Here is a 13,670-nt window from a genome sequence, read left to right on the forward strand (position 1 = left end):
TCACCGAATGCATATTAGTTAAACTTAAGACGTCTAAATATTTTTATAAAAGATGTGGAATTTGTGTCTGAGGTGTATGGTAAGTTCGTTTGCATTTGCTTTATGCATTAGTTCATTACATGAAATTTATTTCATCGATGATTTTGTTTATATTATGCTTAGCATGTGGATTAAGTAACTTCTCACTCCATCACTTCTTTTATTGCAACTTCCATTTATGTGTATTTTTACATTCTTTAAATTATTTATTGATTCCTATGATCAATATTTTTCAAAACCTTGAAAAATTAATATTACATACTGGACAGATACAGAAGCTAAAGATATTACTATAAGTACGAAAAGTCTTGGTTTCTAAGTGATATATTTTATGTTTTTAACAAATGAAGAAAGACAGGTTTATAGCTTATATTTGTAATATTTACACTGGCAACATAGTTGTTCACCGTAGAACAATTGTGAAAATAGAAATGGTACAAAAATTGTGAATTATTTTAATTTTATTATCAAATTGACCTGTGTGCGAGAAAGAGAGAGGGGCGAGAATCTCCCTCCGGAGACCTTGGTATTGAAATCTATTTAAAAAAATTCACACGTTACTAAATGATTTTTCGAAGTACGTGTTTATGGAAGGAAAGAAATTGTGCGTGGAAAATTCTTCTGCAGATAATCTGTTCTGTGAATAGACCGCAATAAAAGATGAACGTCGTAATCACTTAAGCTATAATGGATCGTCTTGGACGGATGTGTGCTGTCGTTCGATGCGACTCGTCAGTTATAGATCCAGAACGAAATACACAGTGCGTAACTCGGCGAAATTTCGATAAAAAGTGTCGCAGAAAAATGGTTTTGCAACGTGTCTTAAAAGAAGAAGTATTAGTGAGACGAAAGTAAAACGACAGGTAAATGTTCAAACTCATTCGCAGAGAAAATCAAATCCTTTAAATCCTCGAATCATCGATAATCTGGTTCTTAGTCTGTTTTCATGCGTTCTTATCGAGTCAACAAAAGGAATTAATGCGGTGTGATTGATGCAACGTAACGACGTAGTTTCGTACTTTTTGTTCTTGCTCGTACCTTACATATAAGCATTGATAATATACAACCGATTCAGGAACTCTAGGTCAACTTGACAACTAGAGAGTCAAAGCTTAAACACTAAATCTATCGCTTATCGATCACAAAATCCCGGTGAATCTCACGTCAGAAGTTTTATATCTTTATCTATCCAGATAAGGAAACATCCTAAAAAAAAAAAAAAAAACACGGTCGACGAGCTGGAGTAATAAATCTGCTTCAAGCAACCCCCCGAGCGAGTTCTCCGCAACTATCTGTCGTCTTTAACGCATGTAGGTTTGCCCAGAATTCAGCAAATACGAATACCGCGGCATGCAGGAAGCGTACAGGAAACGTCTACACGGCGCATTTACTTCCGGCTGTGTAGGAAGAGCGCGCACAAATATCAATCAGTGGAGTCAAGAGTAGAATCAGGGTGGCCGAGTGGTTCCACATAATGCTGCAACCGGAGGTGAGAGTTGCACACCTTGTCTCGTGTCCATTCGCCACTGGCTCTGTACACAAACACACGACATCGTACCGGTCCATATACGTATCTTGACGCAACACAGCATCACCCACACGATCACCTGGAAAACGAATAAACATATCCACCCGTAGTGCCTACGCACGCATACACACAGCAGAGAAAATAACGTGTGTTAGTGGTTGGTAGCGTGCGGTGGCATCAGCTCTGGGGAATCGTCGTTTCGCTTGTGTTCGCTTCGTGATATCCAAAGCGTGCGTCAGTGTGCGTGATCAGGGCCATGGTGAGTGGTTTCGTGGGGGTGGAGTAGGGAAGAAGAAGGCGTGCCTCGGAGGCGGAGTCTCCATCGAAAATCCCGGCATGCATCCAACATCTGTGTGGGTGTTCCTGCCTGTAGTGTCTCACTATCTTTCTCAGTCGTACTGCAGTGGATGATCAAGCTCGTGTGCGGTCTCTCCCCTCTCTTTCTCGCAGTCTAACTCGCGACTTTCGTCCGTCATCGCATGGGAGTTCCTCCACTATCAGACCCGTTAACAGCAGTCGGCGTCGAGGCACCCGCTATAACGTCTCTCACATCCCCGGGTGCTGGTGCTCGCCGTTCCTGACCTGTCCGGCCGATGGGCCGCACGGAAATCAGTGTCCTCGACATCCGGAAGCTCGTTCCATTCGATACGTGTATCGTTATCCAACGAGCATCCCTTACAAGCGATCGACATTGTCATCGACCAAACATCGTCAGTTTTAAGCATCTGACGTATTGCAAATACCTACGTCGGAGTTACTGGAGCAAATTTCTTCCTGAAGGCTGTTGAGGGTTCATACTTCATGGAAAGGGATGATTTTTGGAGATCGTTGAAGAGGAACAGTGTCGGTGAGAAGGTTTATTCGAGCAGTCTACGGAGCAGCGTGTAGTATTGTTCGTTGCTGTAATAATAATAAAAGAAAAGATAAGGGTGCATGGTTCGCTAACACCCTGTGGTGGTGCAATACGCTCCTTGAACGAGGGGCGGATGTCGTGTACAGTGAAGGGAGGATTGTTGTAAAGAATAGTGATCGAACTTTCCGAGCACGATGATGGAAGTGCAGCAGCAGCACTCGCCTGTAGGGGTGGGTCCTCTGGACTTTTCACGCAGGGGTGTCGCGGAGGCGTCCGCTTTTCGTGTTGTCAAGCCGAAACAGTCGGCATCCTCGCTGGTGCATCAGCAAGCGTTGTCGCCGGAAACCAATAACAACGAGAATCTTCAGGAGAATCCGCAAATTCCTGTGGAAGCTGAAGGTAAGATCTTTCATCCATAATTGACGCTCCAATTTTCTTCATTCTGTGATTCAACCCTTAAATTAACGAGAGGTCAGGATTTCTTAAATTGATAGAGGGAAGAATTTTTAAAATTGATAATAGTATCGAGTAAAAAAATTATGAAACAATAGGTTAATGTGCAGATATAATATGTGTCGTTTCAATGACCACCAAACTGAATTAGAATTATCGTGCGGTTTCAAATCGCAGTTTCGTCAGCATTCAACCCCATTAAATTAGAATTTCTGTTTCTGATCTAGTGACACAATATCTAACGAGACACGACCTTCGATACTCCTATTATCTGTCGTTCCCTATAAACGGACACAAAGCGTGCAATTATCATCGATTCCAAACACGAGTTTAGGTTCAATCCGCCCGTCACAAACGATCGTTGAAATTCAGTAACTAAAATTTGCGTTAAAACACTTTGTATACTAAACAGCAAAATGTTCAGGAACGAGAAAGAATGATTCTTGTTAAGATTATTCAGTGGATGGAATTAAATAAATGCGTGAGCAAACTGCAAGGTATTGAAAGTGTATATATTGTGACTAGTAAATTACAAAATATGTGGTACTATGTGAGCCTATCCAGATCCTCTCTCTAGCACCGTTACCCTTAGACTAAAGACAACTGCCTCAACCAACATCGGACGTGTACCGCTTATGGCCTTTCCTAAACGCATTCTTTTGTCTATGCGCCTTCGAAGACCTTAGGCGGTTGAAAAACCGAAGACCAGATGTTGAGTTTTCTCAGAAGTGACGATCACTTCAACAATTCTAAACCGGTAAATTCTGCATTAAACATAAAACACAAAATTACATTTCTCTCAACCGCGTCAAACGAGTTCTCCATTCGGTCCATTCGTTCAAGGATACTAAAATCTACGTTGAAGAGGATCTTGTGTAGTAAAAGATACAACTTTAAGAAAAAAAAAAAAGAAACAGAAGGTTCTAGCTCAATAAGTAGAGCCTAAAATTAAAGCTAAACACAGGCCGTGGAATTATGTTTCCTTCAATCACATCAAATCTGCACTCCATTCGCTAGAATCTATCAAATGTATTCAAAGGTAGCTGCAATTTGCATTTAAACACCTGTACGCTATAAAATAAAATTTCCAAAAAGAATGAATAATCGGTGGTAGATTCTGAAATGAAACGCAGATCGCAAAATTACAATTTCCCTCAACCGCATCAAGCGCACCCCGATCGTTTCTGCATTCCTCTCGCGGGTTCGCGTCTCACCCCTGACATTCATCCCGTTGTCGCCTGTCATCATGCTATCTATTACCTGCCTATTATCTCTGCACCGTGCCGTTTACGCCCTTGAATTCGCGCCGACACCTGAGCTGGCTCTCCGCGCGTGTGCACGCGTGTACGTGTACGCACGTTTGCCCGGTGCGTACACGGATCGGGACTCGACTCTCCACCACTGGTTCTCCATGGCGAAATGCATGTACACGCGCACGCTCCAATGTCTATCTCTCTACTATCATGTACGAATAGTTGTTTCTATGTGTAGGTGCGTGCGTGGGCGCGTGCAGGTGCGTAAAGGGCACGCAAGAACGGTCGTTCAACAGGTGAGAGGGGATGAACAGGCATTAGACGACTACCTTTACTAATACTGCTAATCAGGCTAACAGCTAACGCAATAATATCAAGCTGGTAGCGTGTAGGAATTGGCTTAAACGGTTTATGCGATAATTGCCAGGTGATGGGCAGGAGAGGGCTTCCTCTCCTTAAGGGTAGCATGCTTGGTGTCTCATTTACAGGATAAGCTTTAAGGGGGTGGTGACGAAGGTTGAGACACTTCGATTCATTCGGTTATCGTTCTTGTTTATTGAATCGGTTTTATTCCAATGTAATTATTGTCTGATTAAATAAACTCTTGTAGATCGAATCTGTTTGCATGTATTTGAACGTAACATCCTACTATATGAACGATGAATTGTCAGTAGCTTAACTATATAGGTAATTATAGGCAGAGGATTAGTTTAACTTTAATAATAAATACGCGAACAATACACTGAATGATCTATTTTTTATTTCGGATAAATATAGTTAGTTTTTTTTATGGTTGGATTGTAACTATCTTATTCAAGAGAAATTCAAAAGAAACAGTTGAGAAACAGGTCGACTTATTCCTAGATCAACAAATAAATTGTTCCCTCAAGAATGGGATATTTAAAAGCTATTTTCCTTTTGAACAAATAAAGGCAGGCGTAATCCTACTATATTCATGTTTCTCACAATTGAAAAACAGGTAGATAATCTAAGGCTAGACTGGCTCTAAAATTTACCAAGTTGAACACGAAGTAAATTGTTATTTTAAAAACATTGCAACTAAATATTATTAAACCAAAATCGATATTAAAGTAATCTTAATATACACAAATGTTGCTGATAATAGAAAAACAGTTAGACAATCCAAAGATAGGGCAGTTCTGTAAGATTTACCAAGTGAATCGTCGAACAGCTTGTTTTTTTAGAAACAGGAGATCTAAGAGTCTAGAAGGTATCGATTGCAGCTTGTTCAAACAAAAATCCATCCCGCGGCCCCTAAGCTGGTTCAGCGCGAGTACCGTACGCAGGTGGGTCCCCGCAAACCGTCCCTAAGATTTTCCTTCGGAAATCACGCTATAGGATTTACCGTTTGTAGATTTACGAGCGAACGATAGCTCGAAAGAGGCAACACGCAGGATAAGCGTCGCACGAACAAACGCAAACGATATCGCCGATGCTCACGGGCAACAAACACGCATTACCTGCGCAGTGTGTACACACACAGTATCGATGTTGGTTTATACACTTCTAACCGCCTGGTCATCTTATCTCGACCGCGTGGTGTGCCCGCTTTATAGGAAAATATGATTTATTTCTGATAATCCTGCGAGAATGAGATAGCCTTTGCGGCGTGGCGTGCTAATCTTTCACCGCTATCTGAGATTATCCCGACCTGTACTATATTGCCCGGATTACGGATTTCATTCCTTCTTTCTTGCTGCTTTTCCTTCTCTGTCATTTTTTTTCTTTTCTCTTGATACGTGCATACCGTGTATCGACGGTCGATTTCAGACCGTTAGCCGGCCAAGAAAGCGCAGTTTTATTCCAAGAAGCATGCAATAACAAAATCCAATTTTGATAAGTTGGCTGATTACCCGTTGGCATTGAATCTAACGTCTCGGCTGAGTTTCCAGGATTTTATCGAAGCTAATTGCAGAATTTCTTTCTTTCTGGTGGATGATTGAGGAGATCCACTTATAATTTGCTACACGTGAAAGAAAATTTTAGATCGTCGCGTACTTTGATTCTATCTAGTATATAGTCGATAACGTGAGATTGCAGTCGACGGTGCAAAGTTCGAATTCCAATACGCTACCGGTTTGTCGATCAAAAAGACCGGGGGAAATGAATGGCGGACGTTCATGGATAGGAATGCAGCCACGGAGAAAAGAGAGCGAATAATGGCCAGGGCAAGGTTGATAAATAGAGAAGGGTCTCCCTCCTTTCTAATAAAGACGCTCTTGTCGAGGGGTTGATCTTTCGTACAGCCAGGGAATACCAAATTTGTCAGAGCTGAAGACGTCGGTTCACCGTTAGCGGCTGCTCCGGCGACGCGAATAATGATGCATGAACGATTCAGAAATATGCTCCATCCTTTCTTTTCCTCCTCTGGTTCTCCTACGTATTCTCACCAGGATTTCACGTAACATTGAGTCGAACTCCATATCTCTAGTGGCAGCATATTTCACGGCGGTCTTTTTCTGCTTTCAGGAGGATGCAACGTTCGTTTAATGTTCCCCAGACTGTGGGCTCCTTTCGGAAATGCTACCGAGGTCACGAACCTACCCCCTTTGCCCAAAAGTCATTCAGGTACGTGCAATCTCATTGTTAGTTTCGAGGGTAATTGGAAGAGATCTTACGTTAATTTACTTTACATAGGATTAAAAGATATGAATGTTGCTTAGCCAATTTTCGGATAATTAGCACATATCGCTACAATATCAGATAAGAGATAAGTTTAAAGCTTCCTGATTTCGCAAATCGCAATATAAGCGACTCGTGTCACAATATAAAAATTAATTTCGTGATTAATTTTAGATGTAAGAGAATTAGTCAGCGATACATTTTAATTATCTGAAACGTTAAATTTAAACATTTATTTATTACATTTTTACATAATTTAACTGTAAATGTACAAATATTTCCTATGCGTACATAAACAATAGATTGCTTTCCGAAAATAAGTAAAAATGTCAAATTTATTTAACATTCCGTGGTGTAGTGTTTAATCATATTCTATGAGTACTGCGCAAATTTTTGTTGCAATATGTGAAGAAAAGACTTAATGGAGGGTTTTACTGTGTTATCCATATGAAAAAAACAGTGGGCGTCCATTTTGATCAGGAAATTACAAATTCGTTCGGTTTAATGGTGTTTTAATACGTCAAAGAGCCAGCTCCGAAGAAGGTGTAGATGGGCGGCCTGTTGCCCCGTTCAGCTTCCTCCTCAGCCCGGATGACGAGTAGTAGTTTTTATTTGTCGATCGTTAAGAACGACCGGTCGTCCGATGATTGGGATAAATGGTAGCACGCGTCATACCGCGGAGGGACATCGGCCCTTCTAACTCCTGCCATCCCAATTGGAGCAGATTAGAGGCGCAGTACAGGGATTCGGGCCGTCGGCCCCTTTGTACTCGTACATCGGTCGGCATCTCAGTTCTACCTACCCTGAATTAGTAACATCTTGTCATGTTAAACGCTCGTGCATATAGCTCATCCTCTCTTCCGACTCCTTGGTGCACGTGGCCATTCATTACGTTGCGTCCACCTAGATAATCTTCAGAATGATAGACTAAGTCATTCAGCTGCGAGACTTCCTTGCTTCTTTAAAACGAAGACGTCTGTTCAGTAATTTATAAGAAATTCGTAAAAGAAGACTCATAGGGTGGGAATTAAGCTATTCATTGAGGTATTATTTTATAATATTTTAAACATTTACGATCGTAATACCTGAATTGTTTGTTCACCTGGGCACGTTCGAAGTAGATAAGACAGTCAGAATCAGGCTTTTACGGATAAACGTGTCTTTAATTGCAAATTCATACTAATCAAACAGGAGACAGGTTTGATTAATCGTTGAGATCAGTACATCGTGTTGAAAATCGTATCGTAGACGAGTATAATGCATTGTTAACATGGTGATCGAACAGTTTCGATGATTTATTTCTTACAATCTGAACCATTCTTTATTGCGTCTTTCATCTCGTAGTCAGAGATTTTAATCGATGTCCAGATACCCTCACGATGTTTTTTTTTTCTCCCTCGTGTTTCGTATGATATTTCAGATCTTGAAAGGCAGCCAAGGATTAGAATTAAATAGGTAGTGACACGAAGATGAAAGAATCATTTTTGAAAACCCACATCTTCCTGTCACTTGGGTTCATTGATGGCGGTCTTTGCCATACAAAAGTCGTAGTTTCTTTCGATACGTTGGTAGGCAGGACGGAAGGGGTTTGAAAACGGTGAAGTGTGTAACGGCTTTAATAGCGGCAGATCGCTACGCAGTAAACGACTGACGGACGACAGAAGATTAAAGTTGGCCGTTAACTCGATCTAATTGTTCCCCCGGCTTGGCCTTCCTTTATTAATCCACGTCCACAAGCATCTTCGGCATCGCCATCATTGTCATCCCTTGTCACGAGCCTCCTTCTTGATGCTACTTGCGGATCCATTGTTGCGTCTCTGTAAATTATCTTGCAACTTCCAGACAAATCGTGACCACGGCTAGTGCGACCAAACGATTGAATTCCTTGAAATAATATTCGTAAAATTATGACAATCACGATTTCCCTGTCAATCACTTCAAAATAATTTATATTTAAACATAACGATTTATAATTTAACGAAATACAGTTGTTCCGCGATATAAATACAGACACACTTGTGATAATAGTATTTTGTTCATAAAAAATTAGTTAGAATTTTGTTTCGTTAAAAACCGTTCAGATGTATTGAAGAAAATCTGAGGATGCTATAGTATCCTTATGCTTCCTTTGAAAGAGACAAACAACAAAAAGGATCATTTTTGTTACGAATCTTTCAATTTATATTAAAAGACGCGAAGATGATTTCGTAAAAATATTAAGAATTATTTGAAGAAAATTACATATCACAAAACTATCTATCGATTTCGTGTCCTATCTCCTTTGAATCAAGAAACGAGAATCAAAATTTCAACAGTTACTTCTTCCAGTTTCCCTATTTCTTTATTCCAGTGCGTTATAAAATTTCGATCAGAGGCGTTCTCGTAAAAGAATAACTTCGTTGGACGCGTTTCTAGAATTTTTTGCTTCGGCTCGCGCGCGCGTCGCGCTCTCGAATAGAAACGTAGCTGGCGGAAACGTGAAGCGAATCCTCCATGAGCTACCAGATGTATATGTACGTTCACGTAAATACGCGTGTTGAGGCGTGCAAGCGTATGCAAGCACTGCCGAACCCGGACCAAAGTAACCCATCTGCCGGACGGTTGCCACGATGGTGACGGTTTTTCTCGCCGGCTTGCACCGTCGGTTTTTACCGCATTCCAGCAGGGCCAGACGTGGCATTTGCGTAAGCAGTTCTTCCTATCTTGCCCCGAGTCACCATCTGTCCGGACTTCCTCTACCTTTTTCTTTTCGCTTTTGCCCCAGACTCGTCTTCTACCCTTTGCTTCGCGTCGATTATTGCCACTCTCGCCTTCTTCGGCTGTTCTCAGTTTCATTCGACTTTTTTCGACCATATCCCGTTCAGATACTTAGGGTTTTATGAGAGATTTTATAGACTGTGTTCTGAGGTCATAAAGGTTCCGTTTATTTAGTTTGTCCTCGTGTTAATTTCGTATTCGATCAAATCAGAATTATCAATCTAATCTATGGTTGAAAAGAAAAATATATAAAATTGAAAATTAGCCATTTGTAACCATAATCGGGCATACATACATATAAACGTTCACCTGGATTAATGTAATCAGATGCAAATCAAAAACGAATTATAACATTAATAATGTCGTTTACACACGAAAATTAAAGCTATTTTTATAAATTTCTAAAAACGGGTTTATTAGACTTGTATCTGTTCTGGAATGTTTTTCAACTCATCGATTCAATTACACTCGTCTATCATTCCAAGCATTTAATAATAGCTTAATCCGATATTTGCGGCAATTGCAACTTCTGTTATTGATAAAACAGTATTAAGTAATCTAAATTGATTTATTTATCTGTCTCTTATCGAATACGATGAATAAGCGAAATATAATCGAGCAGATTTTCATCTTTCCGTATGAGCAGTTCAAGAGAAGAACATGACCAACCATATTTTTTTATCTTTTACGGAAGATTAATCATAAATTTAATTCGTTGCTATACATTTTACTAAATTTGTCTTTTTAATTGTTTTTGGAGCTGATCATGTATTGCTCCGACCTCTTCATAATCTTCAAAATATTTATTGTTATAATATTAAAGCATTAAAGATATTAAAACGTTGCTCCTCACCTTGATAGTTGTATGTTTGGATTTTACAAAATTTATCATAGTTTGTATTCATTTTCAGCTTCCATATTAAAATACTCTTCTTTAGTCATAAAGCGACATTAAAATCAGAAAATTAACGAAGCTGTACTTGTCATATTTTTCTCCTGTTGTCTTCATATCTTAGATTCATCCCAAAGGTTTGTTCACGTGTACTCATCCCTAATCGAATCATCCCCTATTTTAACTTCTCCCGCAGGATCGTGCGATTTTTTCTTTTTTTTTCCACGAAGTCCTCGGCAGACTCGCAGGCGTTTCTCATTACATTAGGCTACTCTACCGAGACTCCTGACGTATTTTGATTCGATTGCAACGCCACCCGGAGACACGATAATAATCGGCCCTTGCAGAACGGGAATGGTGGAGAGCTTTAAATGCGATTAACCGAGACCGGTGCATTATATACCCAGGCACGTGACCGCGTGTCACGCGCGCGGATTATAAATATAATATACTGGGTGTACACCGTGCATCCTAGAAGAGCTGGATTGATATTGTTCCCCATTGGAAGGGTGGAAACGCAGAACGCCCTCATTCTTCGTGATAGAGAAGCGGCAATGGATCTTCTGACCGATGAAGATCGTAAATCACTGTCGGAAGAGTCCGTTCTTGATTATTAGAAATACCAGACGCGTATTCGACGTTAAACCTATTAATACATTCCGCTGATTATCGCCTTGATGATCGGTCATACCGTTGTTACTATTGTTCTGATTTAAATACTCACGTATGTGGCGATAATCTATCTGAAGTGTGATTATGAATGTCAACGTATTTGCCGGATTTTGGTTCATTTCTGATTAATTTTCAGAATTTTGTAATCTAGTATCGAGGTTCGATCAGATAAGATTCGATGTTAGCTAACGAATTGAAGCTTCGATTTTCCTTCGTGATGCCTCGTTAACCGTTCACTCCTAGCGTAGGGTTAGTAAGGGAAAAAGGACCTGGAACGTGACTCAAATCTTATTCTGTTTTACTCCTTCGCCCGGAGCAACCGAATTTTTCCGTCCTCTCATACTTCTGTATTATCTAACTACTGTGTAGTGTTGGAAACATGTCACTTTATTTTTGATGGTCATAAAGACCTTATTGTTACACTTTTAGTACAGATTTACACGTTCTACATTCAGATTTATATAAGTGCATTTATACTATATTCTAGTCGTAAAATAAATTATGTTTCATGGTTTTTTTCCTGTATTAATTATTATGCTAACACTCTGTGTTCATTACGCTCACGCTTAGAACTTCATGTATCATTTGGATTCGGCGTAGTCAAATGTATTCCATTTTCTCTTTTCGTTGCACAATATGAAATAATTCGATTTGAAATATGAAAGTTTGCTCCAGGAATAGAAATTCTTGTGCTTCATCTTCAGAATTATATGAGAAAAATCTATTGCACTATGACCAATCAGTTCACAGTGCACAGTACATAATTTTCTGACTTTTTCGTCGATATTTTATTCTTCGGATTACAAATAAATATTTTATCTAAAACAGGAGGCAATGTTTTCATTTCAGAACGATTGTCTTTCGGAGTGGGCCGTCTGGTGGGTTCCCCAGCAACAAGGAGTCCGTCTCCATCTCACTCTCCTTGTCCAGACTCTCCTCCGTCGGATCGTCGAGACACCGAGGTGGACGTGGACGTCGAAGAGGAGGAAGTCGACGTAGACGTCGAAGAAGTCGGCGACGAAGACGATCGCGATGCTATGTCGAGTCCTCCACGCTCATCCACGACACCTTCTCCAACCAGCGTCGCGATATCGCCCACCTCGAATCCACCAAAGAAATCCGGTGACACTTTCAGCGTTTCCGCTCTTCTCAGGCCGGATCCACCCTCTGCCCATCTTCAAAACGCATCACCGCACAGAGACACAACGTCGATCGGTGCACATCCTCCTCCACCAGGATCCTCCATTCTCTATCCACCTCTTCATCTTCAAGGTGGACTGTTACCACCTCATCCTCATCATCCCCTTTCGTACCTGCATCCTCAACTGCTGCCTCATCATTTGTTACCTCCGCACTTGCATCCATTGCTACGTGGCGTTCATCCAGGTCACCCTGGCCTGCACTCGACCCACACCGCGCATGGGCTCCATCATCATCCGCTCGGAGACGTCTACAGCTGTGTCAAGTGCGACAAGATGTTCAGCACGCCTCACGGACTCGAGGTGGGTTTAATCGGATGAGAAGAGCTTCCGGGAGGTAGCAATTTCTTGATGTATCGAATAAAGTCGCGGAAGGACGAATTGCTGGTTTCGAGAATCGAATTTGCATGATTGTTTTAGAAGAGGCTATTATCGTAAATACGATATTTGGATCTGTTGGGAAAGAAATTGATTAATTCCGTGGAAATTTATTTTGTGCATATTCTTCCATTTCATTAGTTTGGCATACAATTAATGTTTGGTTCTATAAGTTCATTTACAATAAACTGGTATAAATAATATTAAATTTTGAAGTAAATAAAAATACTATCTAAATATTATTGAATGGAGATATTAAAATGTATTTTTTAGAAATTTCTTTGTTTCATTAGCCAAATTTCATAATTAATATTCACTTCTGTAAATTTATTTGTTATATAGTAATAATGACTTTCTCTATTTCTCAATTCTTGAAATTAATCAATATGGGTTCCAAATAGCTTATTTCTTAGCAATGGTTACTTCATTATACAACTTAGCATTTTGTTTGATTAATATTTTGTAAAAATATATTTCATTAATGTCTTGTACGCAAATATGCTTTGTACGAGATGTATCCAGTGAAGATATAACAACTTAAAATGTCTTTTTAAAAAATTCTTACGAAGAACGCATCTTTTATAGGTACATGCAAGGAGGTCGCACAATGGGAAGAGACCCTTTGCCTGCGAGCTCTGTAATAAAACGTTCGGCCATGAAATCAGCCTTACCCAACACAGAGCCGTGCATTCCGCGGAGAAGGTGTTCGAGTGCAAGCAGTGCGGCAAAGCATTTAAGCGTTCCAGTACTTTAAGTACTCATCTTTTAATCCACTCGGACACGAGACCGTACCCCTGTCAGTTCTGTGGGAAGAGATTCCATCAGAAGAGCGACATGAAAAAGCACACCTACATTCATACCGGTAAGTGATTCCTTAAAATAAGTGCTCTCTCTTAAAATTATAAATTCAGCATATCTCTAAATACATAATAAATATAAAGTTTTACCTATTCGACGCTAGTTAAAAAGTCAGAAGCTTTATATTTTTACAACAAATGTTATA

General features: G+C 40.2%; 1 protein-coding gene across 1 annotated transcript in view; it reads left to right on the plus strand.

Annotated features, from left to right (window-relative positions):
- The first annotated feature begins 625 nt into the window (after nt 1–625).
- The window catches only part of LOC132911047 (fez family zinc finger protein 2-like), a 28,558-nt gene continuing 15,513 nt past the window's right edge, over nt 626–13,670 (plus strand). The window contains exons 1-4 of the mRNA XM_060967372.1: nt 626–2,819; nt 6,617–6,715; nt 11,940–12,592; nt 13,253–13,529. Coding sequence (XP_060823355.1) covers nt 2,615–2,819; nt 6,617–6,715; nt 11,940–12,592; nt 13,253–13,529 — 1,234 coding nt within the window. The 5' untranslated portion in view covers nt 626–2,614. The remainder of the gene's footprint in view (nt 2,820–6,616; nt 6,716–11,939; nt 12,593–13,252; nt 13,530–13,670) is intronic.

Source organism: Bombus pascuorum, chromosome 10, assembly GCF_905332965.1.
Source record: "Bombus pascuorum chromosome 10, iyBomPasc1.1, whole genome shotgun sequence".
Lineage (NCBI taxonomy): Eukaryota > Metazoa > Arthropoda > Insecta > Hymenoptera > Apidae > Bombus > Bombus pascuorum.